Source organism: Tamandua tetradactyla, chromosome 12, assembly GCF_023851605.1.
Source record: "Tamandua tetradactyla isolate mTamTet1 chromosome 12, mTamTet1.pri, whole genome shotgun sequence".
NCBI classification, from domain to species: Eukaryota; Metazoa; Chordata; class Mammalia; order Pilosa; family Myrmecophagidae; genus Tamandua; species Tamandua tetradactyla.
Window position 1 is genome coordinate 94,387,926 of NC_135338.1, and position 26,614 is coordinate 94,414,539.

The window sequence follows — 26,614 nt, forward strand, 5'->3', positions numbered from 1 at the left end:
GTAAATTTCTCAAACTCAATCCAAATAGTTTATTATTATACTGTATATATTATGTATCATTATGACACAGACATATTATTTTTTATTTGCTGGCATACTCTAATATAACAATGTCTCCAGAAAAGTCTGTACAATCTGACGCAGATGAGAAAATGCAGATGAATTTGCTAATATTTATGCAGACTCTGAAATTGTTATCTCAGCCTAGATTACGCCATTTCCTCTTGGTTATCTGAAATTGCCCAGAAATAGATCTGCTGATTTTCTTTTCATTTATACCCATTATCTGAGCCCACTTTCTTATAGCTCAGGGACAGAAGGGTACAAAATAAGAAGGCAAGATTGCCCTTTGCAAAGAAATACGGGTTTGTAATATTTCAAAATTGGATTGGTCCATGAGAAAGAAGACAATGAAACAGAATGTTTGTTTGGGAAAAATGCCTCTTTCTTATATTCATTTTCTCACTGTTTCAACTACATTCCATTGGGCCATGGTAGTCTTTTTAGGTGCGGTGAAGGGTTTCAGTTAAAGAATTGATGGAGGCTCTGGGGCTGTATTGTCTAATACGGTAGCCATGAATCACAGGTGGTTATTTTGAGCACTTGAAATGTGACTAGTCTGAATTGAGATGTGCTGCAAATGTAAAATACACAGCAGACATCTGATGACTCCATGTAGAAAAAAATGTAAATATATCATTTACATTTTTCTATTGATTGTATATTCAAATGATAGTATTTTTGATCTATTAGGGTGAATAAAATATATTGTTATGATTAATTGCACATATTTTTTGTTTGTTTTTTACTTTAAAAAATGTGACTACTAGAAACAAAAGTACAGGTGTTACTTGCATTATGTTTCTTTACATGGTGAATGCTTTCATCAGACCAGCAATTCAGGGACCACCTGGAAGGTTATTAGAAATGGAGACTTTCAGGACCCACCCCAGATTCACTGAAATAGAATCTGCTCTTTAACAAGTTGATGAGATGACTCATATGCACATTAAAATTTAAGAAATACTGCTCTAGTTGAGGGCAATTCTACAAGGCCAAAATTCTTCCACTCCGCATAAATATCTATTGGTTTCTCACAGGAAATCTGTGAATTCCTTGAGGACAGAAAATCTAATACTCCCTGGTATCCTCAGTATTATGTACAGTCCTGGGCTCATAGAAGAATTAGTAAATGTTAGATAAATGAATGGGCCCATAACCCCCCCCCCCCCCAATCACTTCAAGGATGGAAACTTTCTCAAGTAGGTCACAAAATGTGAAAGATTCTTATGAATCACCATGATTGAAGGCAAATAATTTAAAGTGCTCTGTTTTCTATGGCAATATATTGATTGGCCTCTGAAATACCGAACAACATGCTGCTATTGTAAGTTAGAAACCTACTGGGTCTCCTGCTTGCATGTTTAAAACATTGCTCTGGCAGTGCAATATTATCTAAAATGGAGCAAAAACACAAATTAGTACTGCCCTGCTCAAAATCCCTGTGATTTCCATTACATCCACAATCTTTCTCAGTAAACCTCACATAATCTGGCTCTTGTCTGCTTTTTCTAACTCAACTCCTAGCACCTTCCTCCTCAAACTCTATTCTAGCCCTACTTAACTTTATTCTGCTACTTTAACTGGCTAGGTTTCCTCAAATTAGAGAGGTCTGTGCTTATGTCTGAATTGCCTCAGAGAGCCCTCCCTTGACCATCTTTTGACATGTTGTCCCCAATCCTCCCCTATCATTCTCCATTGCCTCAATCAAATTTATTTTGTTCATGGTATTTAAATTACTTATTGTTTGCCTTCTCCATTGAAATGTAAGTTCTCAGATGACTGAAACTTTGGCTCCTTCAGTTATAGCTTCAATCCCTATGATAGTGCCTAGAATATCATGAGAATCCAATAGATACTTCTTAAGTGAATGAATGAATGAAAAATTAGTGTATATATTGTGATCTGCCTAGGCATGGAGGGATAAATTACAGGAATTAATTATGATTAATTATACCAATCTGCTCAGCAAACATTTTCTGCATACTCCCTATGTGCATAGCTTTAGGGAACAAGAAATAAGGTAGCAAGCAGAGTAATAGAAGAGACCAAACATGGAAGTTGATTATAATGTCATATGGTGAGTTGCTTGCAAATATATAGATAATGTGCCATAGGACCTCGAAGAAGGGGACTGTTTTCTTTCTTGGGTGAGTCAAAAGGCTCCAGGAGAAGGACAGTAAGAGGTTGCTAGACAGAGAAGTCGGGTGAGGGCTAACAAATGAGGGAAGAGCATATGCAATAGCAAAAGCCATGTGAAAAGACTTGTAAATGCTATGTTAAAAGACTAGGAAATGACCTGGTGTGTTTGGGAACAGTGAAAAGTAGAGTGAAGGCTATTTGGTTTAGTTAGGAGTGACAAGAAATGAGGGCAGACGATGCAATCTGGCTGGAGCCAGCTGGTAGGGAATTTTGATGAGGACTCTATCACAGTTTTCATGTTGAAGGTGCTGTAGTCGGAGTTGTTTTTTTGTGTGTTTGTCTTTATTTTATTTATTTTTATTTATTTATTTATCTATTTATTTTTTTTATATGGGCAGGCACCAGGAATTGAACCCGGGTCCTCGGGCATGGCAGGCAAGCATTCTTACCTGCTGAGCCACCGTGGCCCACCTGTGTGTTTGTTTTTAGATCACTTAGGCTGCCTGGGTGGATGGACCAGATGATGAGGAAGGGGCTGTAGGCATGTGGTTAAGAAGAAGAAGAGAGAGACCATCAAGAGAAGAGGAATGAGAGAGGGTGGGGCCTTGGAGGTCCTGGGCATCAGAAGAAGATACTCTTTACTTTAAAACTTCTTGTTCTGCTGTGTTGTGTGCATTACCTAAAATTTGTGGAAAAATGTTTAAAAGATTTAAGGGAAAGGTTCATGGGTTATCAATTGGAACATTATGGTCCTCCAATCAGTCTCTCCAGCCTGTCCACTACGAAAGGCCTTTGGTAAGGCTTTGCCTCCATGGCTCTTTCCCTGCTACCGCTGAGGATCCCCACCAAGGGGCACGGGACCATGAACATCTCCTCTCCTGCCCTCTGTGTTTCTGGACCCCACATCTCTTTGGTTAAAACTAAGAAAACTCTTTGCAGGAACATATCAGAGCTTCCCCAGCTTTGTGTTTGGGCTTTGAGAAATATGCATGCAGAGTTCTGGGAGGGAAAGGGTTGAAGGCCACTTCTTGCCACAGGAGGATGGTAAGAGGGTTTGGATTAAGATGAATGATTTGGGGGTATAACTGAGGATATGTCCTCAGCATTTGGGGCAGTCATGCCCCAAATGCTGGGAAAGAAATGTGCTTCTGTAGATGGGAGGAACAAGAGATCCGGCCCATGCATTATTGTGCTGCAGCTGACTGTTAGCAGTGATCACCCAATTTGTCTGTTTTCTTTGGCTGGCACCTGACTTTTGACCACTTCATTGCTTATTAGCATTCACATCTGAATATTGCAAAAGGAGGAAAAAGAGATGAAGCAGCATGTAATTTTGCTTCTTGTTAGCAGCTCTATTAAAAGAATGCAGAAGAATATAATAGAATTGAAGGGAATTGGAATCATTAGCTTAAAAAGTTTAATTTTTATCTACCATATTTCACATTACCATTGATTGTCACTGAATTTAGTGCTGCAAAGAACTGAAGAAAGCCTTACTTTATGTCAGGACTTGAGATTTTGAAAGATTTCAATTTGCTCAGATCCATTTAATTAGTAAAGAGGTGGAGCCAGCCTCGAACCCAGGTCTCCTTGCTCATAATTTGTCTGGTGCTTGTTTCCCCATCATATACCATGTTTGCTCTCTATAGGCTTTGTTTCAGCCTTTCTCTTAAAAATACATGCAGCATGATGCTTGATAAAATGAAAAGAGCATTGGACTTTGATTCAGAACACCTAAGTTTTTGCTCTTGCTTTCTCTAATTTCTAGTCTTATGAATAAGAAATTACCCACCTTGTCCACCTCTCAGATTTATTCTGAGTGCTAAAGAAATAATGTAGATGAAAGTGCCTTTTCCACTTATAAGGTGATGTAGGAATATCTCAAGTCTGTTTACATATAAACCCACATGTTTTAACATAGCTTGCTGAAATTATTTGCTAATTTGTCAGGTATCTACCAGTTGTGATAACATTGCATGGCTTTAAAGGACTGTTTTTATTTCATATTATTGAGGAAATTCTATCTGAAAAAATTAAGGATGTATTTAGAGGAAGGGAACATTTATTATTTGCTGGTATTATGATTGTCTATCTAAAAATCTAAAGAGAATTAAAAAAAGTAAAAAAAAAAAAAAATAGGAATGTTCAAGAACTTAGAAATTCCAGTGAAAACAGCATCCATTTTCTTGGAAACCATTTGGAAAGTACATGTACAATAGGAAAAAAAACTTCTTTTTCTGAAAAAGAAGATGACCTACCAAGTAGTTGCATGGGCTATTAAATGCAGCAGATCTCTTTTGGGGGCCCAGTGGAAGGAAGAGGGAGAAAAGTGGATGACAGGGAGTTCCCTAGTAGGGGTCATGTAATTCCATATCTAGCCAAAATATTATCAAAACTGAAGATGAGACAAATTCATTTTCCAGACGAATGAAAAAGAAAGTGCTCACAGGTAGTAGACCATACTAGAAGAAATACTATAGGGTGATTATTTGGGCAGAAGGAAAATGAAATCTGGTGAAAACTTGTGGGTGTAGTAAGGAGAGAGCAACTAAAAGGGTAAATAGATGGTCTAAATTAATTTTGAGTTTGTAAAAATAAATATAATGTTTTGTGGATTTTAAGATATATTATGGGAATTAAATATATTGGTTTATATTACATTGTCTTAAATCAAAGATGCATATTGTAATTCTAAACTAACCAATTAAAGAAGAATAACAGAGTATATAACTACTAGACTAAGGGAGGAAAAAGAAACAATGAGAAAAAACACCAGCCAGTCCAAATGAAGATAAGACAGGAAAGAAAGTAGACCATTACATAGTTAAGAAAATAATAAAAAAACAAATAATAAATGGTAGTATTAAACCCACAGATATAATTAATTGCATCATGTCCATATTGACTACATACCCCAGTTAAAAAAAAGAATGTCAGACTGGAAAAAATATAATACCAAACTATCTGGTATTTATAAGACAAATTTATAATAAAAAGTTATAGGAAGGTTGAAAGTAAAGGAATGGAAAAGGATATTCATTGTAAGTAGTAACAAAAAGCCAGCATGGGCACTTCCGGAGAAGATGGCGGCTTAGTAAGACGCGCGGGTCTTAGTTCCTCCTCCAGAAAAGCAACTAAAGAAACAGAAACAATACAAAACAGCTCCCGGAGTCACGACAGAGACCAAAAAAGACAGCGTACCCCATTCTGGAACGGCTGAACGGGTAGGGAGAATCCACTGCTGTGAGATACCCGAGGGGTGCACGTTTTCCCGGCTGGGGTGGCTGGCGTCTGGGGTCCCCTCCACGCACGTGGCTCCCCGGTCTGACTGGGAACATTGGATAGCAGGGCCCTCCCGTCACGCTTGGCGTCTCGGGCCAGCTGGGCAATTTGGACCGGCACTCCCCCAAGCCACGGCCAGCGACCCCCGCCTCCACACGCGGTTTCCCGGGCCGACTGCCCCGCAGACAAACGACCGCCACAAGCGCCACCTACTGGGCAGGAAAAGAAAAACAGAGCCCAGAGATTCCACAGAAAAACCTTTCAACCAGCTGGGTCCCACACCCAGGGAGATCTGATCAAATGCCCAGACACCAGCAGAAAATAATGGATGACACTCGGAAAATTGAAGATATGGCCCAATCAAAGGAACAAACCAATAGTTCAAATGAGATACAGGAGCTGAGACAACTAATGCTGAATATACGAACAGAAATGGAAAAACTCTTCAAAAACCAAATCAATAAATTGAGGGAGGACATGAAGAAGATATGGGCTGAACAAAAAGAAGAAATAGAAAATCTGAAAAAACAAATCACAGAACTTGTGGGAGTGAAGGACAAAGAAGAAAAAATGGAAAAAACAATGGATACCTACAATGGTAGATCTAAAGAGACAGAAGCTACAATTAGTGAACTGGAGGATGGAACAACTGAATTCCAAAAAGAAACAGAAACTATAGGGAAAAGAATAGAAAAACTTGAGCAGGGGATCAGGGAACTGAATGACAATATGAAGCGCACAAATATACGTGTTGTGGGTGTCCCAGAAGGAGAAGAGAAGGGAAAAGGAGGAGAAAAACTAATGGAAGAAATTATCACTGAAAATTTCCCAACTCTTATGAAAGACCTAAATATACAGATCCAAGAAGTGCAGCGCACCCCAAAGAGAATAGACCCAAATAGGTGTTCTCCAAGACATTTACTAGTTAGAATGTCAGAGGTCAAAGAGAAAGAGAGGATCTTGAAAGCAGCAAGAGAAAAACAATCTGTCACATACAAGGGAAACCCAATAAGACTATGTGTAGATTTCTCAGCAGAAACCATGGAAGCTAGAAGACAGTGGGATGATATATTTAAATCACTAAAAGAGAAAAACTGCCAACCAAGACTCCTATATCCAGCAAAATTGTCCTTCAAAAATGAAGGAGAAATTAAAACATTTATAGACAAAAAGTCACTGAGAGAATTTGTGACCAAGAGACCAGCTCTGCAAGAAATACTAAAGGGAGCACTAGAGTCAGATATGAAAAGACAGAAGAGAGAGGTATGGAGTAAAGTGTAGAAAGAAGGAAAATCAGATATGATATATATAATACAAAAGCCAAAATGGTAGAGGAAAATATTATCCAAACAGTAATAACACTAAAAGTTAATGGACTGAATTTCCCAATCAAAAGACATAGAATGGCAGAATGGATTACGACCCAGCAATACCACTGCTAGGTATCTACTCAAAGGACTTAAGGGCAAAGACACAGACGGACATTTGCACACCAGTGTTTATAGCAGCATTATCTACAACTTCAAAGAGATGGAAACAGCCAAAATGCCCATCAACAGACGAGTGGCTAAACAAACTGTGGCATATACCTACGATGGAATATTATGCAGCTTTAAGACAGACTAAACTTATGAAGCATGTAATAACATAGATGGACCTAGAGAACATTATGCTGAGTGAGTCTAGCTAAAAACTAAAGGACAAATACTGTATGGTCCCACTGAAGTGAACCGACATTCGAGAATCAGCTTGGACTATATCATTGGTAACAGAGACCAGCAGGAGTTAGAAATAGGGTAAGATAATGGGTAATTGGAGCTGAAGGGATACAGACTGTGCAACAGGACTAGATACAAAAACTCAAAAATGGACAGCACAATAATACCTAAGTGTAATGTAACTAGGTTGGAACACTGAATGAAGCTGCACCTGAAATATGGTTTTTTGTTTGTTTGTTTGTGTGTTTGTATCTTTTGTTTTTGTTTTTTTCTTTTTCCTTTTTATATATATATATATATTATTAGTATTATTATTTTAATTCTCTTCTCTATATTAACATTCTGTATCTTTTTCTGCTGTTTTGCTAGTTCTTTTCCTAAATCGATGCAAATGTACTAAGAAATGATGATCATACATCTATGTGATGATACTAAGAATTACTGAGTGCATGTGTAGAATGGAATGATTTCTAAATGTTGTGTTAATTTCTTTTCTTTTTTTTGATTAATAAAAAAATTAAAAAAAAAAAAAAAAAAAAAAAAAGCCAGCATGGCTGCAAAGCAGACTTTAAGGCAAAATTATTTAGGAGAAATGAGGGGTACTACATAATGGTAGAAAGTTCAGTTAATCAGGAAACGATAACAATTCTAAATCTGTATGTACTTAACAATATAGCCTTAGGTATATAACAAAGCAAAAATAGCATAAGGGAAAATAGACAAATCCACAATCATCTTTGGAGATTTTAAAAATATACTTCTTTCACTAAGTACGAGGTCAAGCAGGCAGAACATCAGTAAGAATACAGAAAATCTGAACAATGCAATTGATAGTCCTGCCTCCAGCAACATTTGTTTAAGTACATGGGTGATATTGACAGATTTTGTCAAATGTTAGGCCAATGATCTAAGTACCAACTCAATTTCTTGGTAAAAGGCCGAAAACATTGAATCCAAAGGAAATGAAAGGGAGGAAAAATAAAAATTAAGATCACAAATTAATGAAATAGAAAAAAAAATAAAGAAAATCAGCCAAGAGTTGGTTCTTGGAAAACACTAAAAATCATAAATTCCTTTTGAGACTGATCTGGAAACAAAACTTTATTTCAAAAATAAAAATAAGAAGATGCATCACTAGAAATTCTCTGGCATTTAAATATAATAAGAGGCTTTAAAAAGAATCTTTAAAATAAAAAATTTCTGAAAATTTAGATTGAAAGTACAAAATTATTGAAAAGTATAATTACCAAACTGACAAAAGAAGAAACAGAAAATCTAAACAGTTGGATTCATTATATAATTTGAATGTTCTTTTAAAATAATTTGCATTTGTTATTAAATAAATTAAATTGTTTTTGAAATTCTCTGACAAAGAAAACTTCAGTCCATTTTAAGATGCAGTGATTCCAATCTTGTGAAACTCTTTCAGAGAACGGTAAATGAAGTAATACTTCCATCTCATCATAATCTTGGTATATCAGCCTCACAAGTACATTATAAGAAAAAAAATTGCAGACTGATCTGTCTCATGAGACATAGATGCAAAAATCCTAAAGACATAATTAGCTGAATTGGAAGTACATAAATATAGTATGCCATAATTAAATTGGTTTCAATCTGGAAATGTAAAGTTGATACAACTTGAAAAAATCAATGTTAACATAAAATGATGTTTGAGATTTGCATAAAAAAAACTCATGAAAGGAGCAGAATGGGTGAGAGTGTAGATGAAACGAGTGACTGTGAATTGATTATTGTGGCTGGATTAGTAATACATTTGTGTGTTTTTGAAGTTTTTTTCAATAAAAGAAATAAAAACTTAAAAAAAAAGTAATTTATCACATTGAAATAAAGGAGAAAATCATATATTTATTTGAATAGATATTGAAAAGTCAGATGAAATAATTTGACATGGTTTAGGATTAAAATCTCTTATTAAGAAGAGAAGGGCTTTTGCAAAGTCCCCTTGGGGGACTGGAGAGAAAGGAGCAAATATTAAACTTCCCCATCTGGGGAATTCTTGATATTCTTGTAAGCAGTGGGAACTGAGTCCTTGATCTTGGGGTTCGACCCTATGAAACTTCTTCCTGCAAAGGGGGAGCTAAGCTTATTTATAATTATGCCTGAGGGTCACTCTCAGAGAACCTCTTTTGTCGCCCAGATCTGGCCTCTCTTTCTAACCCAACTTAGCAGGTGAATTTATTGACCTCCCTACTACATGGAACATGACTCCTAGGGATGTAAATCTCCCTGGCAATATGGGACAGGAGTCCTGGGATGAGCCAGGACCTGGCATCAAGGGATTGAGAAAACCTTCTTGACCAAAAGAGGGAAGAGAGAAATGAAACAAAATAAAGTTTCAGTGGCTGAAAGATTTCAAATAGAGTCAAGATGTTATCCTGGAGATTATTCTTATACAATATTTAGATATCCCTTTTTAATTTATGGTGCATTGGAGTGGCTAGAGGGAAATATCTGAAACTATTAGACTGTGTCCAGTAACCTTGGTTCTTGAAGAAGATTGTATAACTATATAGCTTTTACAATGAGATTATGTGATTGTGAAAACCTTGTGTCTGATTTTCCTTTTATCCAGGCTATGGATGAATAAAAAAGAAAATGAGGAAAATTAAATAGATAAATAATAGGGAGGATAAGGGGTAAAAAAAAATTGGTAGATTGAAATATTAGTGGTCAATGAGAGGGAGGAATAAGGGTTATGGAATGTATGAGTTTTTTCTTTTTATTTCTTTTTCTGGAGTGATGCAAGTGTTCTAAAGATGATCATGGTGATGAATACACAACTATGCGGTGATATTATAAGCCACTGATTGCATACTGTGGATGGACTGTATGTGTGGGAGGATTTCTCAATAAAAATATTTTTAAAAAAAGAATAGAAGGGAACTTCCTTTAGCTGATAAAGAATAGTTTCAAAATAGCCTTAATTGTGAAATATTGAAAGTTTGCCTTCTGAAACTGGGACAAGACAAGGATTGCCACAATCAGCATTTCTGTTCAACGTTGTACTGGAGAGCTTAACTAGTGAAATAAACTAAGTTTCTGAAACTTGGTTTATTTTGGGTCACATAATTGTTTGTTGTGTTGTTTCGTGCATTGTGGAAAGTTTAGAAGCATCTATGGCCTCTACTGAGCAGTTGCTGGTTGTGATAACCAGAATATCTCTAAACATTGCCAAATGTCTTCTGGGTGACAAATGCCTTACCCCTACCCCTTTGAGAATCATGAAAAACAACAAGCAAATAAAAAGAAAAAAAAAGAAATAAGACAGGAAAAATAAAATTGTTATTTGCAGAAAATTGCTAAATGTGCTTCAAATGAACATAATTCAAAAACCACAAAGACAGTGATATGGTGCTATAGAACTGAAAATAGGTTACTGATTGGGTACACATTATTCAGGCCTCTTTGTTTCTCAACAAGCTTTTTTAAATTTTTTATGATCATTCCATTCTACATATATATATATAATCAGTTGCCTATTCATCATCATGATAATTTCTTAGAACATTTGCATCAATTCAGAAAAAGAAATAAAATGACAACAGAAAAAGAAATAAAATGAAAACAGAAAAAAAAATTATACATATCATACCCCTTCCCCCTTCCTTTCATTGATCACTAACATTTCAAGCTAAATTTATTTTAACATTTGTTCCCCCTATTATTTATTTTTATTCCATCTGTTCTACTCATCTGTTGACAAGGTAGACAAAAGGAGCATCAGACACCAGGTTTTCACAATCACACAGTTACACTGTGATAGCTATATCATCATACAATTATCATCAAGAAACATGGATACTGGAACACAGCTCTACATTTTCAGGCAGTTCCCTACAGCCTCTCCATTACTTCTTGAATAACAAGGTGATATCTACTTAATGCGTAAGAATAACCTCCAGGATAACCTCTTGACTCTGTTTGGAATCTCTCAGCCATTGACAGTTTGTCTCATTTCACTCTTCCCCCTTTTGGTCGAGCAGCTTTTCTCAATCCCTTGATGCTGAGTCTCAGCTCATTCTGGGATTTCTGTCCCATATTGCCAGGAAGGTCCACACCCCTGGGAGTCATGTGCCACATAGACGGGGAGAGGGTGGTGAGTTTGCTTGTTGTATTGACTGTAGAGAGAGGGCACGTCTGAGTAACAAAAGAGGTTCTCTTGGGGGTGACTTTTAGGCCTAATTTTAAGTAGGCTTGACCTATCCTTTGTGGCGTCAAGTTTCATATGAACAAACCCCAAGACTAGGGGCACAGCCTATAGCTTTGGTTGTCCACACTGCTTGTGAGAATATCAAGAATTCAACTTGGGGAGGTTGAATTTTTCCCCATGCTCACCATTCCCTGAAGGGGACTTTGCAAATACTTTTTTATTCACTGATCAAATCACTCTGGGGTTTATCAGGGCATCACTCTGGACAAACCAACAAAATCTCATGTCCTACTCAAGATTCCATGTACTTATGTCAACAAGCTTTTTATTCACTTGCCAATATAACTTGCTTCGGAAGGAGTGAAAAGTGATTATGAGCAAATGATGTAGTTGGAAAGTTGACCTTCAGTTAATTTCACTTGTACTCAGCATTCTAGCCATATACTCCATGCTTACTTAGATGGTTCCCCCTTATGAATCATTAAATTTGCATGCAGAACACCCAACCCAATGCTTGATTTCTTCAGAAACTTCCTGCATTTAGTCATGAAACATTTTTCCAATGGTCTTTCAAAAGATCCATTGCTTTGCTCTTTGGTTTTCTAAAGGAAGTCATCCCATTTTCTCTTTGAAGACTAAAATTGAGGTATAAAGAATGGCCCAAGTATTATGTCAGTTGATAAGTAAAATAATGATATAATAATAATAATCCACTGTATTGGTAAAATCTTTTAGCATTTGGCCTCAGAGAACTTCTCAGGCAACTGAAACTGAGAACATTCCTGGGTGCAATAATAATAATAAACAGCAGCAACAATAGTAGTCAATCTTTATTTGAGCACTTACCCTGTGTCAACAGCTCACCTAAGCATGTTGTTTGTTGAATTAATCTTCACTACAAATCCATGAGTTAGGTGATGTTATTTTCCCCACTGATGTATTGGGAAATGCAGAAGCATGCAGTATAGGTAGAAAATAGCAGGGCTGGAATTTGAACCCTGGAAATATGGCTCTAAAACTTGTTCTCTAATCCATTAAGCCATATTGTCTCTGATCAGACAAATGATCAGAATCATTTTTCTAAAACACAGGCTTTGGTTTGCCTTTCACTTGGTGAAAAACCATCATTGACTCTCTCTTAAAATAACACTCAACTGTTCTTTTCTGGGACACATCTGTAAAATAATATTCTCATTGCAACCCTCTCCTTCATTCTTTCCTCCTCAATCTAAAAATCACACCAAAATGCATGCAATTTGAGATAACATTATTGTAGGGATATCTGTTTTTATTATTTTATTTTATTTATTTTTATTCTTTTTAGGATATCACTTAATCTGATCTTATTTCATGTGTTAGGACTAGAATTTAACAGCATGTAACAGAGACATGATTGCACTGGCGTAGCCAATGTATTTTTCTCAAATATCCATAAATATGGAAGATGACAAAGTGTGGTATAGTTGCTCAAAGAACTTATCAAAACCCAAGCTCTTTCTGCTTTTCCCATCTTCTTTGCATGTGACTTTGATTCTCAAGTTGGCTTTCTTACCTGAAGGTATCACATATATGTTTAAGGGCAGGAAGAATAGTGAGGGCCAAAGACAAGAAGCAAAAATGAAGAAGGTAGTGAAACTGTCCTCTTTAGTCATTTTTCCAGAAAGAAGCAGCTCTTGCTACTACTGATATCTCATCAGCCAAAGCTGTGTCATATGGCCACACCTACCTAAAAGAGGATGCAAGAAACTGGGTGTTTTTATCTGAGTACATTCCTTTCCCCTCAGAACCAGAGGTCTGTTAGTGAGAAAGAAGGGTAGAAAGGAAATCAGCAGTTTGTGCCAGCTATAAATCATATCATAAGCAAACATTCCAACTTTTATTGGGAGCTGGTGATTTCCTGTAGACCCTATCACTGATCACAGCACGTAGTGAGATGCAGACAACATGATTGAGAACATCTGACCTATAAGATAAAGTCTATATCCATAATCAAAATATATATTTGACACCAGTCTTCTTTTCTAAATCCATGTACTACCATTCCAAATCTTTGCTTCAGCCACACATAGCTGCTCTTCATTCTTGAATGTGCCACTGACTTTCATCCCTCTGTGTCCTTGCACATCTTTTTCTTTGCTTATAAAACTCTTTCCTCATCATCTCTATCTGGGTAAATCATACTTATTCTGCAAGACCCAGCCCAAGTATCATCACATCTCTGAGAATGTCCTTACCTCTTTCACTCAGATCTAATTTGGGTGCTTTATATACACCTTCATTAGCTCACTTGTCATCATTTGCTTGCATATCTGGTGTTACTGACAAATGCTGTGGCCTCTTAGACAACAAGGAATGTAATTTATTCAACTTTTAGTACCCAGTGCCTGCTGCCATTCCCAGGATGTACTCAAGACATCTGATTAAAGAAAAACATAACTGAATATTATCTGCAATGCACAGATGACATTTAAGGAGTTAAAGTGACCTTATCTCACCATAGTCAGTAAAAACATACTGAGTAAACTTAGCTCTAAGTGAAGTAATGTCTGTCAGTGGAAGTTTGATAGAGATAGTGTTTTTTGTTTCAATTGATGATAATGTAATTTGGGAACTTAAAGTTTGGCTCTTTACATCTTTCATTACCTGCTCTTTAGCTCTGTTATTGAGTTATTTCAGTTCGGTCTTTGTTTGCACAGAATTAGAGGTACAGATTGTGCCTTCAAAATGCCTGCTGTTTAAGGGATGAAAAGATATTTTAAAATCATAGGTATTTGAATGATATGGAGAGCAATTACTAACATGCAGGCTATTTAGTGGCTGGGGTATTTATAGTTGGCAAATTCTTTGTTATTGTCATTAGAGTGGGTTTAGGAGCAAAAAGGAATTGGTTGAGGTTACAAAAGGGAAAGAGAGTAAAAAAATGGGGCAAGAGGTTAGAGAATACTTAGTGAATTCCTGGTATTGCCACAGATGTATCTATCTCTGGATATATCTCATCAGAATATATCTCAACACTGTGATGCCCCAGATGTCTTCTGTCAGCAAAGGAAGGAAGACATACTTACCATCCCCTCATCAATGACTTCTCTATCAGTCTGTTGAGGTCAATGCATTCTCTGTGACTTGACAGAGAGTATTTTTCTGACTCCTTTAAGAAGCAAGGGAAGTATCCTAACTCTAAGATTGAGATTCTGGGTATTTCATTCTTCTGTCAAATTGAGTGAAGTCGTAACTTATAAAGTTTCCAATAAAACACTTCTGTACTTAACTCTTATTTCTTTTGGGGAATGAGAGGAATCATAATTACCCACAAACTTTATTTTTGGGGCAGAGAAGGAACTAGTATGTACTGAATATACTGAATGACAGGCAATATGCTGAACATTTTACATTTATATCTTTTGTTTTTGTAACAGTCAAATGAGGTCAGTATTATTGTCTTCATTTTACAGATGAGAAAATAGCCTCAGAGAAATGAAATTATTTGCCTAAGATGTCATAGATAGTATGTGATGACAGTAAGATTCAATCTCAGATCTGTGGCATTCAGTATCATGCTATTGGATGGCACTCTAGAGAGTTAATTATTTTCTTGGGTGGTCTTGATAAAATCTGTTTGTTGGCTTCTTTTCTAATCGCTAGGTACTTATTCTTTTGATAACAGCCTTGAGCTCTAATTTTATACTCCCTTGAGTCTTATACCATGAAAATGGAGACAGATGGACAATAGAGTAATGTAGATCAGATATGTATTAGGATGATCAACCTATTAGAACTATGCCAGCCAGGTATAAATCCCTGAAGACTGTCTTGAAGGAAATGAAAAATTCCTTTAGGTTTTATTTTCCTGTGTCCTTTTTTCTGCAGGGCAGCGTCCATACCAGGTCATCACTGCCCGAGTCCATCCAGGAGAGAGCAATGCCAGCTGGGTGATGAAAGGGGCCTTGGAGTTCCTGGTCAGTAGTGACCCTGCAGCGAGACTCCTGAGGGAAAATTTCATTTTCAAGATCATCCCCATGCTCAACCCAGATGGTGTCATCAATGGCAAGTATGTCAGGCACCTGGCCCAACCTAGCCCTAATTTATGCTAGCATAGCAACACACTGCCCTTTCACCCAATGGCGTGATTGGAGAGGCCATGGTACTCTTGGCAGAAATACATAGTTATCTCGTATTAATGACAATGTAGTATCTATGCACTTTGATGCCAGCCTCACAGTTTATTCACATTGGTATAGCTCTATAGGCAATTAATGCCAGAGGAGTACTTTGAAATAATCTAGTCCCACATTTTTCTTCTAAAAAAGAGGAAATTAATGTCCTAAAGAATCAAATGACTTGTGCAGGTCAGATGGTGGGTTAGGGGCAAAGTCAGGGCTCAAACTGTGATCTCACAGTTAGTTAGTAAGACTAATATTTCGATTTACTTATTAATGTTTACTGCACAAAAATCTTTGTGCTTAGTTGTATTTTATCTATTCTGGATATGGCTAGAATGAGGGTGACATCTCTGCTATATGAAACAGTGGCCGGAAGAGAGAAGGTTGGGGAGGACTTACCCTCACACAGCCCTTATGCCTTCAAAATATATAATGGGGAAGATGAATTCCAGATCTTATCTGATAAGATCTTTTGAAGAGGTCAGCAACCTGAGAGTTTGTGAGCTGAGAATCAGGCCACATGAGGTCCTTAAGGTCACATGGCCAGTATGATGTAGGAAGCAATTGATAACCAGCGAGTGTGTGTGGCAGGACTAGTATTCACAGGTGCTGTCTCAGATTTTATGGAAAGAAGCTGGAGTCCCTTCCCATGGTAATAAATGGTTTTTATTACAGGAGTGGACATTCTAGCATATCGAAAATATAGATTTCAAGGTAAACAAAAAGTATTGAAAGAATGGTGATTTGAAAAGCTAAAAATGGAGAAAGACTATGCTAGTTAAAAGAACGATATTAATGAAGCCAAAATATAAGTTCAGAGAACTAAGAAATAGAGTAGAAATGATCAGGTAAAAATGGAAAAGATAAAATAGGATTGAAAGGAAATACTAAAACAGAAAACTAAAGCTTTAAAGAGATAACATTTAAACTACTTTCAGTGAATAAGAAAATGATTTAAGAAAGATAAGAAAAATTAGTGATTAATTTCTGTAAGAGAAAATTAAATAAATATTAAACACCTAAGAATAGACAAGCTTCAAATGATAAGTATAAAAAGATGAAGTTTAGAAGGTTAATAGTATAAAGATAAGATATAAAAATAGAATAACATAAATTCCAAATGATAAAACATGTTAAACTATGCAAAAAATGCAAACAGATCACAGTTAAAGACTGTACAAATAAAATTTCAATGGATTGAAAAAAAAAAAGGAAAGATGAGGAAAGCATCTATGGGTTCCTAATAGGTCCTCCTGGCTTAGCAGTTCCCTGTCTTCAGATTTTTGGTTAAGGTTGTTGGAAGGCAGGGAATGTGGGGCAGAGAGCAAGTTCCCTCCTTTGTGCCTTCAAATGTGAAAACTAGGGGCCAAATCCTTCTTTGAGAATAGGACTCTGCTGTCTCCTGCTAAGTGCACCTTTACCTCTGAAGAAGAGCTCTGGACATCAGTATATGGCTCCTCTCTGTTTGAGGGGCCATAGAGTTTACTGGCAAGACTTCTTAACCTAAATGGTTATAAAGCATCCACCAAAGGCATCTTGATGGACCCAATCCCATTTTGACATTTTTCTAGTCCAAGTTGGTTCTTTTATAGAGTTTTCCCTTCCACTGAAATTGTCTGGGATCTGACTGAGATGATTCCTTGTGTGGGATATAATGGGAGGAGCAATGGATTTCAGTGTCATAACTCCATTGGGAATTTTGGCTCTTCCCCTGATCTGCTCAGTTTTCTTTTCTATAGGAAGGACGAGATAGCATGCTCCCTGTTCATCTTTCTGGGAAAAGGTCTCATAAGCCCAAAGCAATATTTAAGATCAGGCAGAAGTACTGTAGTTTCTTCCATTTCAAATGCTTACATCTCCAAATCAGGGGCTTGATCCACACCTTCGGTTCAAAGGCTAATGTGGTCTCAGCCACTGAGTATCCGCCCGGCCAGCACACACATTATTTCCAGCGCACAGCTGTTTGATTTAGGCTCCCAAATGGCAGGCCAGCTTCTCTCCAGTGACACTGCTATTCATCATCATTACCAATATTTATTATGACTAAAATTACTTTTATTATTTATATAGCATCTTTCATCATGAAGCCTGAGGCACTTTGTAGATTACCCTGACCACCTGAACAATTTTGGCTGAAAGGGGTTTGGGAATAATAATGTTATTCTACCCATAGGAAAATGCACAGGTCAAAGCACATCATCAGCAAAAGTTTCAAGACTCCCATAGATGCATATCACTTCACAATGAAATGGCCTGAATGTGGTTTACCCAGCTTCCACTTGGCCTCCTCCAGTGATTGGACATTCCATTTCAGGGCATCCCCGTTCCTTTTTGTATAATTATGTGGTGTTTTTGTTTTATTTTGTTTTGATTTTCTCCTGTAAGCTCCACCCATTGTAGGCAGTTGTACCGTGGGAAACCCAGTGGATAAAATCTAATCTCTCTTTCGCACCCGAACTTCTCCTGTTGAGTCCTCTCCAAGCTTTGATGCAGTTCACCTAAACATTGATTTTGTGATATGGTTTCTATTGCACTCATCGTCACTGCCTTCCTCTGGATGTGCTCCTATTAATAGGCTTTTTAGGAGCTATCACTGCCCTATGTGTGGTCTGACCAGCAAAGAGGTGATTCTTGCATAAAGATGAGAGAACGTGAACCTGCCATTGATACCTAACCTACTAGACTGTCCTTTTCTTTCAGAAATGATTATGAGACCCTTGCAGGAATGTGTAAAAACAGAGTAGTTTCCTTCTGTGGTGAAGGTGATGGAGTCTGTGAGGATATCTGGGAGGTTTTGATTACAGTGGTCAGGGAGATAAATCCAGAATTTTATAGCACAAATTTAGTGGGTCTTGCCAAGTCAAGGGTCTTTTAGCAGCACATGCCTGTAATAGGAAAGCAAATTCAATGAAGGTTAGTTATGTTGGGTTCCAAAACAAGCAATCTACATCTGGCTGGCGTAGTAGTTTATACCCAACTGGGCTGAGTTCTAAGCAATCCAGGAGGGCAGTGGCTTGGAGTGCCCACCTCACCCTTATAACTCTTCTCAGTGTGAGGTGAAATCAAATATAGTATCAACAAATTGAGTTAGACAGTTATTAACAAAGTGATCATTGTGGCTTGTTTTGAGTGGAAAGCGGGGAGAAAGGGATTCCAGAAAAACTTAAAAGTTAGACAGTATGTGTAAATGAGGACAGTTTGAGGAAGAGGAAGAAGTTCTGCATGACTTCCAATTTTTTGACTTTGGTTGTTGAATGGATGGTAGAGACAAAATAAATTTTATTAAGTCAGCACACAGCTCAACATTTTATTCATAGGGGAATCAGGGCATATTGATTCTTGGTGCAATTTATAACTAAAAAAATTGATTATCTTCTTCTAAGGCCATTGTGGAACAGAGGCAAACAGCAGTAAAGAGCAAAGGACCTACAATAAGTAAACATAAAAAAGTGTTAAGAAGTAATAGCTAGGAGGTGGGGCCAAGATGGCGGCTTAGTAAGGTACGTGCGTCTTAGTTCCTCCTCCAAAGCAACTACTAGGTGAACTGAAACAGTGCAGAACAGCTCCCGGGGCCACGGCAGGGAATGGACACACAGCGTACCCCAGTCTGGACTGGCTAGTCTGACTGCGAGACTCGGCTGCGGTGAGATCCCCGAGCGGCGCGTGATTTCCCGAGCATCGGCAGCTGTGGCGGCCGGAGCTCCTCCCTCCCTCCTTCCCGGGCTGGCTGAGAATCTCGGAGAGGCAAGTTTCCCAAGCTGAGGTGGCCGGCGCCCCTCTTTTGCGGGCGGCTTCCTGGTCCGGCTACGAGTCTCGGATCAGAGGGCTACCCAAGCCACAGTGGCCCTCCCCCGCGGGCAACTTCCTGGTCCGGTGGTGAATTCCCTGGGCCCGCTGCGGCCAGCAACCAGTAACAGGGTCCCCTCAAGCTGCGGCGGCTGACGCCCCCACCACGCGCAGCCCCCCGAACCAACGGAGAGAATTGGATCAGAAATCCCCAGGCTGCAGAGATCCGTGACCGGGGGGATCCCTTCCAAACACGTGAGACAAACGTGTGCCACAAGCGCCACCTACTGGGCAGGATAAGAAAAACAGAACCCAGAGATTTCACAGAAAAATCTTACAACCTTGTTGGGTCCGACACCCAGGGAAATCTGACTAAATGCCCAGATGCCAGCAGCAGAAGATAATGGTCCACGCTCAGAAGATTGAGAATATGGCCCAGTCAAAGGAACAAACCAATAGTTCAAATGAGATACAAGAGCTGAGACAACTAATGCTGAATATACGAACAGAAATGGAAAACCTCTTCAAGAATGAAATCGATAAATTGAGGGAGGACATGAAGAAGACATGGGCTGAACATAAAGAAGAAATAGAAAAACTGAAAAAACAAATCACAGAACTTATGGAAGTGAAGGATAAAGTAGAAAAGATGGAAAAAACAATGGATACCTACAATGATAGATTCAAAGAGACAGAAGATAGAATTAGTGATTTGGAGGATGGCACATCTGAATTCCAAAAACAAACAGAAACTATCGGGAAAAGAATGGAAAAATTTGAACAGGGTATCAGGGAACTCAAGGACAATATGAACCGCACAAATATACGTGTTGTGGGTGTCCCAGAAGGAGAAGAGAAGGGAAAAGGAGGAGAAAAACTAATGGAAGAAATTATCACTGAAAATTTCCCAACTCTTATGAAAGACCTAAAATTACAGATCCAAGAAGTGCAGTGCACCCCAAAGAGATTAGACGCAAATAGGCGTTCTCCAAGACACTTACTAGTTAGAATGTCAGAGGTCAAAGAGAAAGAGAGGATCTTGAAAGCAGCAAGAGAAAAACAATCCATCACATACAAGGGAAACCCAATAAGACTATGTGTAGATTTCTCAGCAGAAACCATGGAAGCTAGAAGACAGTGGGATGATATATTTAAATTACTAAAAGAGAAAAACTGCCAACCAAGACTCCTATATCCAGCAAATTGTCCTTCAAAATGAGGAGAAATTAAAACATTCTCAGACAAAAAGTCACTGAGAGAATTTGTGACCAAGAGACCAGCTCTGCAAGTAATACTAAAGGGAGCACTAGAGTCAGATACGAAAAGACAGAAGAGAGAGGTATGAAGAAGAGTGCAGAAAGAAGGAAAATCAGATATGATGTACATAATACAAAAGGCAAAATGGTAGAGGAAAATATTATCCAAACAGTAATAACACTAAATGTTAATGGACTGAATTCCCCAATCAAAAGACATAGATTGGCAGAATGGATTAAAAAACAGGATCCTTCTATATGCTGTCTACAGGAAACACATCTGAGATCCAAAGATAAACATAGGTTGAAAGTGAAAGGTTGGGAAAAGATATTTCATGCAAATAACAACCAGAAAAGAGCAGGAGTGGCTATACTAATATCCAACAAATTAGACTTCAAATGTAAAACAGTTAAAAGAGACAAAGAAGGACACTATATACTAGAAAAAGGAACAATTAAACAAGAAGACATAACAATCATAAATATTTACTCACCGAACAAGAATGCCCCAAAATACGTGAGGAATACACTGCAAACACTGAAAAGGGAAAGAGACTCATATACCATAATAGTTGGAGACTTCAATTCACCACTCTCATCAATGGACAGAACATCTAGACAGAGGATCAATAAAGAAATAGAGAATCTGAATATTACTATAAATGAGCTAGACTTAACAGACATTTATAGGACATTATATCCCACAACAGCAGGATACACCTTTTTCTCAAGTGCTCATGGATCATTCTCAAAGATAGACCATATGCTGGGCCACAAAGCAAGTCTTAACAAATTTAAAAAGATTGAAATCATACACAACACTTTCTCAGATCATAAAGGAATGAAGTTGGAAATCAAATAGGCGGAGTGCCAGAAAATTCACAAATATGTGGAGGCTCAACAACACACTCTTAAACAACAAGTGGGTCAAAGAAGAAATTGCAGAGAAATTAGTAAATACCTCGAGGCGAATGAAAATGAAAACACAACATATCAAAACTTATGGGACGCAGCAAAGGCAGTGCTGAGAGGGAAATTTATTGCCCTAAATGCCTATATCAGAAAAGAAGAAAAGGCAAAAATGCAGGAATTAACTTTCCGCTTGGAAGAACTGGAGAAAGAACAGCAAACTAATCCCAAAGCAAGCAAAAGGAAAGAAATAACAAAGATTAGAGCAGAAATAAATGAAATTGAAAACATGAAAACAATAGAGAAAATCAATAAGGCCAGAAGTTGGTTCTATGAGAAAATCAATAAGATTGATGGGCCCTTAGCAAGATTGACAAAAAGAAGAAGAGAGAGGATGCAAATAAATAAGATCAGAAATGGAAGAGGAGACATAACTACTGACCTCACAGAAATAAAGGAGGTAATAACAGGATACTATGAACAACTTTACGTTAATAAATACAACAATTTAGAGGAAATGGACGGGTTCCTGGAAGGAATGAACAACCAACTTTGACTCAAGAAGACATAGATGACCTCAACACACCAATCACAAGTAAAGAAATTGAATTAGTCATTCAAAAGCTTCCTAAAAAGAAAAGTCCAGGACCAGACGGCTTCACGTCTGAATTCTATCAAACATTCCAGAAAGAATTAGTACCAACTTTCCTCAAACTCTTCAAAAAAATCGAAGTGTAGGGAAAACTACCTAATTCATTCTATGAAGCCAACATCACCCTCACACCAAAACCAGGCAAAGATATTACAAAAAAAGAAAACTACAGGCCAATCTCTCTAATGAATATAGATGCAAAATTCCTCAATAAAATTCTAGCAAATCGTATCCAACAACACATTAAAAGAATTATACATCTTGACCAAGTAGGATTCATCCCAGGTATGCAAGGATGGTTCAACATAAGAAAATCAATTAATGTAATACACCATATCAACAAATCAAAGCAGAAAAATCACACGATCATCTCAATGGATGCAGAGAAGGCATTTGACAAGATTCAACATCCTTTCCTGTTTAAAACACTTCAAAAGATAGGAATACAAGGGAACTTCCTTAAAATGATAGAGGGAATATATGAAAAACGCACAGCTAATATCATCCTCAATGGGGAAAAATTGAAAACTTTCCCCCTAAGATCAGGAACAAGACAAGGATGTCCATTATCACCACTATTATTCAACATTGTGTTGGAGGTTCTAGCCAGAGCAATTAGACAAGAAAAAGAAATACAAGGCATCAAAATAGGAAAGGAAGAAGTAAAACTATCACTGTTTGCAGACGATATGATACTATATGTCGAAAACCCGGAAAAATCCACAACAAAACTACTAGAGCTAATAAATGAGTACAGCAAAGTAGCAGGTTACAAGATCAACATTCAAAAATCTGTTTCATTTCTATACACTAGTAATGAACAAGCTGAAGGGGAAATCAAGAAACGAATCCCATTCACAATTGCAACTAAAAGAATAAAATACCTAGGAATAAATTTAACTAAAGAGACAAAAAACCTACATAAAGAAAACTACAAAAAACTGTTAAAAGAAATCACAGAAGACCTAAATAGATGGAAGGGCATACCGTGTTCATGGATTGGAAGACTAAATATAGTTAAGATGTCAATCCTACCTAAATTGATTTACAGATTCAATGCAATGCCAATCAAAATCCCAACAACTTATTTTTCAGAAATAGAAAAACCAATTGCAAATTTATCTGGAAGGGCAGGGTGCCCCGAATTGCTAAAAACATCTTGAGGAAAAAAAACGAAGCTGGAGTTCTCATGCTGCCTGACTTTAAGGCATATTATGAAGCCACAGTGGTCAAAACAGCATGGTATTGGCATAAAGATAGATATATCGACCAATGGAATCTAATAGAGTGCTCAGATATAGACCCTCTCATCTATGGACATTTGATCTTTGATAAGGCAGTCAAGCCAACTCACCTGGGACAGAACAGTCTCTTCAATAAATGGTGCCTAGAGAACTGGATATCCATATGCAAAAGAATGAAAGAAGACCCATATCTCACACCCTACACAAAAGTTAACTCAAAATGGATCAAAGATCTAAACATTAGGTCTAAGACCATAAAACAGTTAGAGGAAAATGTAGGGAGATATCTTATGAATCTTACAATTCGAGGCAGTTTTATGCACCTTAAACCTAAAGCAAGAGCACTGAAGAAGGAAATAAATAAATGGGAACTCCTCAAAATTAAACACTTTTGTGCATCAAAGAACTTCATCAAGAAAGTAGAAAGACTGCCTACACAATGGGAAACAATATTTGGAAATGACATATCAGATAAAGGTCTAGTATCCAGAATTTATAATGAGATTGTTCAACTCAACAACAAAAAGACAGCCAACCCAATTACAAAATGGGAAAAAGACTTGAATAGACACTTCTCAGAGGAGGAAATACAAATGGCCAAAAGGCACATGAAGAGATGCTCAATGTCCCTGGCCATTAGAGAAATGCAAATCAAAACCACAATGAGATATCATCTCACACCCACCAGAATGGCCATTATCAACAAAACAGAAAATGACAAGTGCTGGAGAGGATGCGGAGAAAGAGGCACACTTATCCACTGTTGGTGGGAATGTCAAATGGTGCAACCACTGTGGAAGGCAGTTTGGCGGTTCCTCAAAAAGCTGAATATAGAATTGTCATATGACCCAGCAATACCATTGCTGGGAATCTACTCAAAGGAATTAAGGGCAAAAACTCAAACAGACATTTGCACACCAATGTTTATAGCAGCGTTATTTACAATTGCAAAGAGATGGAAACAGCCAAAATGTCCATCAACAGATGAGTGACTAAACAAACTGTGGTATATACATACGATGGAATATTATGCAGCTTTAAGACAGAATAAACTTATGAAGCATGTAATAACATGGATGGACCTAGAGAACATTATGCTGAGTGAGTCTTGCCAAAAACTAAAAGACAAATACTGTATGGTCCTAATGATGTGAATCGACATTCGAGAATAAACTTGGAATATGTCATTGGTAACAGAGTCCAGCAGGAGTTAGAAACAGAGTAAGATAATGTGTAATTGGAGCTGATGGGATACAGACTGTGCAACAGGACTAGATACAAAAACTCAAAAATGGACAGCACAATAATACCTAATTTTAAAGTAATCATGTTAAAACACTGAATGAAGCTGCATCCGAGCTATAGGTTTTTGTTTTGTTTTGTTTTTACTATTATTACTTTTATTTTTTTCTCTATATTAACATTCTATATCTTTTTCGGTTGCGTTGCTAGTTCTTCTAAACCGATGCAAATGTACTAAGAAACGATGACCATGCATCTATATGATGATGTTAAGAATTACTGATTGCATATGTAGAATGGTATGATTTCTAAATGTTGGGTTAATTTCTTTTTTTCCGTTAATTAATAAAAAAAAAAGAAGTAATAGCTAAACACTAAAGGAAACAAATTAATCTATAAAAAATCAGATTAAAAAATCCTGAAAATCCTAAAAACCTGGGACCATTTTAAATCTTTCACTCCATTGTTTACTTCCACTGTTGTGAAAGCTTCATTTTATTACAGTATGAGTACTCACAGACTTCATCTAAAAAAAATTTATTCAGCATTTTTATGGGCTAAAAAATATCCTGATTACTTTTATGTATATTGCCTTATTTAATTTTCACTGTAGCTCAGCAAATGTAGGTCTTTTTCTATCAAATTTCTAGTTAAGGAAAGCTGAGTATGAAAGGGTTAATTAAGTCTTTGCTGCAGTTTAAACACTGGTGTTATAGAACCAGTACTAGAATGTCCGTCTGTCTTAACACTGCTTTGCTGTAGAGACTTAAGGAAATTAGAAGGAAAGAGTTTAAAAATTTTAGAGCTGGAAGGATTTTACATTTTATTTAGTTCCAGTCTTTAAATACTAAAGAAACTGACACTAAAGAGGAAAGCTGAGTTATCCATAATCACATAGTTCAAGGCAGAACTGGTAGGAGAATAGGAGAACTTGTTTAGATAATCAAAGGATACACTCATGTGCACACTCAAGATTATATGGCTAGCTTTTAACAGAGCTGAGATTTGAACCCAGTTTTGTCTAGCTTCAAACTCCATGTTTATTTTAGCCTATCAGCTCTTCCTAACCTTGGATAGAGATGCAAGTAGATCAGCAAATGGATTGTGAAGTTAGCGTTGTTGACCTAGACTTTCACAGCCAGTAGGCCTTGAATGAGCCAAGGCATAGCCTGCCCCCGCTTTTTGCCATTTTGGTGCAGGATGAATGAATTGATTCATTCACAATCGCTCTTCATGGAATTTCAGTTCCTGGTGTGGCTTGGGCCTTGACATGCTACTATGGCCTGCCAGCCTTCTCCATTGAGGAGTACGTACTTTCCTGTTGCTGCCAGCTTCTGATTGTAAACATTGAGTATTTATTGTCACTGGCCTCCTGTTGGCAATGCTCAGTCTGTAATATATCTTCTTCACTCATTTGTTCAGGATCACAAAGGGCTTGAGATCAGCCCTGTTGGGCTCACTTCACCTTTGGGCTGGATCATACCTCTTCTGTGCTGTTTTGATATGTTCAGGGCTTCCCGCTGATGCAACCTCACCCCTAACCTTTTAATGTATTTCAAATATCATCAATATAATAACCTGCAGCAGTGATTCTCAGACTTTTGGATTTCATAGATCAGTTAAATTTAACAACTGGATGGCTGATTCAGGGATATGTTATTATTTTTATTTGAACAAGTAAGAAGAGAAGATGCTCTCTGAGCTCCCAAACAACAGACTGGGGAGAAATTCAACCTTAGTCATTGGACCTCTTCTCCACCTACATGGGATCATACAGGTATGAAAAGAATATGTGGGGCTGAATCTTTAGATCAAATCAGTGACTATGCTTGCTATGATACATGGTTCTAGTATCCTTGAAGACTTCCCTTGGGGTAGGGACCAGTGGAGTCCCTGAATAGATTGGTTATTTCCCTTGTCAATCATCCAGCAAAGGGGCAGATCCTGGAATGTTTAGGAGGAAGAAAGAATTCTTCTGGCTTGAAATAG

At 37.5% G+C, this 26,614-nt stretch overlaps 1 protein-coding gene across 4 annotated transcripts in view; it reads left to right on the forward strand.

The window, feature by feature from the left end:
* Positions 1-26,614, forward strand: part of AGBL1 (AGBL carboxypeptidase 1) — an 872,209-nt gene that overhangs the window by 283,594 nt on the left and 562,001 nt on the right. For all 4 annotated transcript variants that reach the window (XM_077124136.1, XM_077124138.1, XM_077124137.1 and 1 more), the window contains one exon: positions 15,244-15,424. In XM_077124136.1, the coding sequence (XP_076980251.1) occupies positions 15,244-15,424 (181 nt within the window). The remainder of the gene's footprint in view (positions 1-15,243; positions 15,425-26,614) is intronic.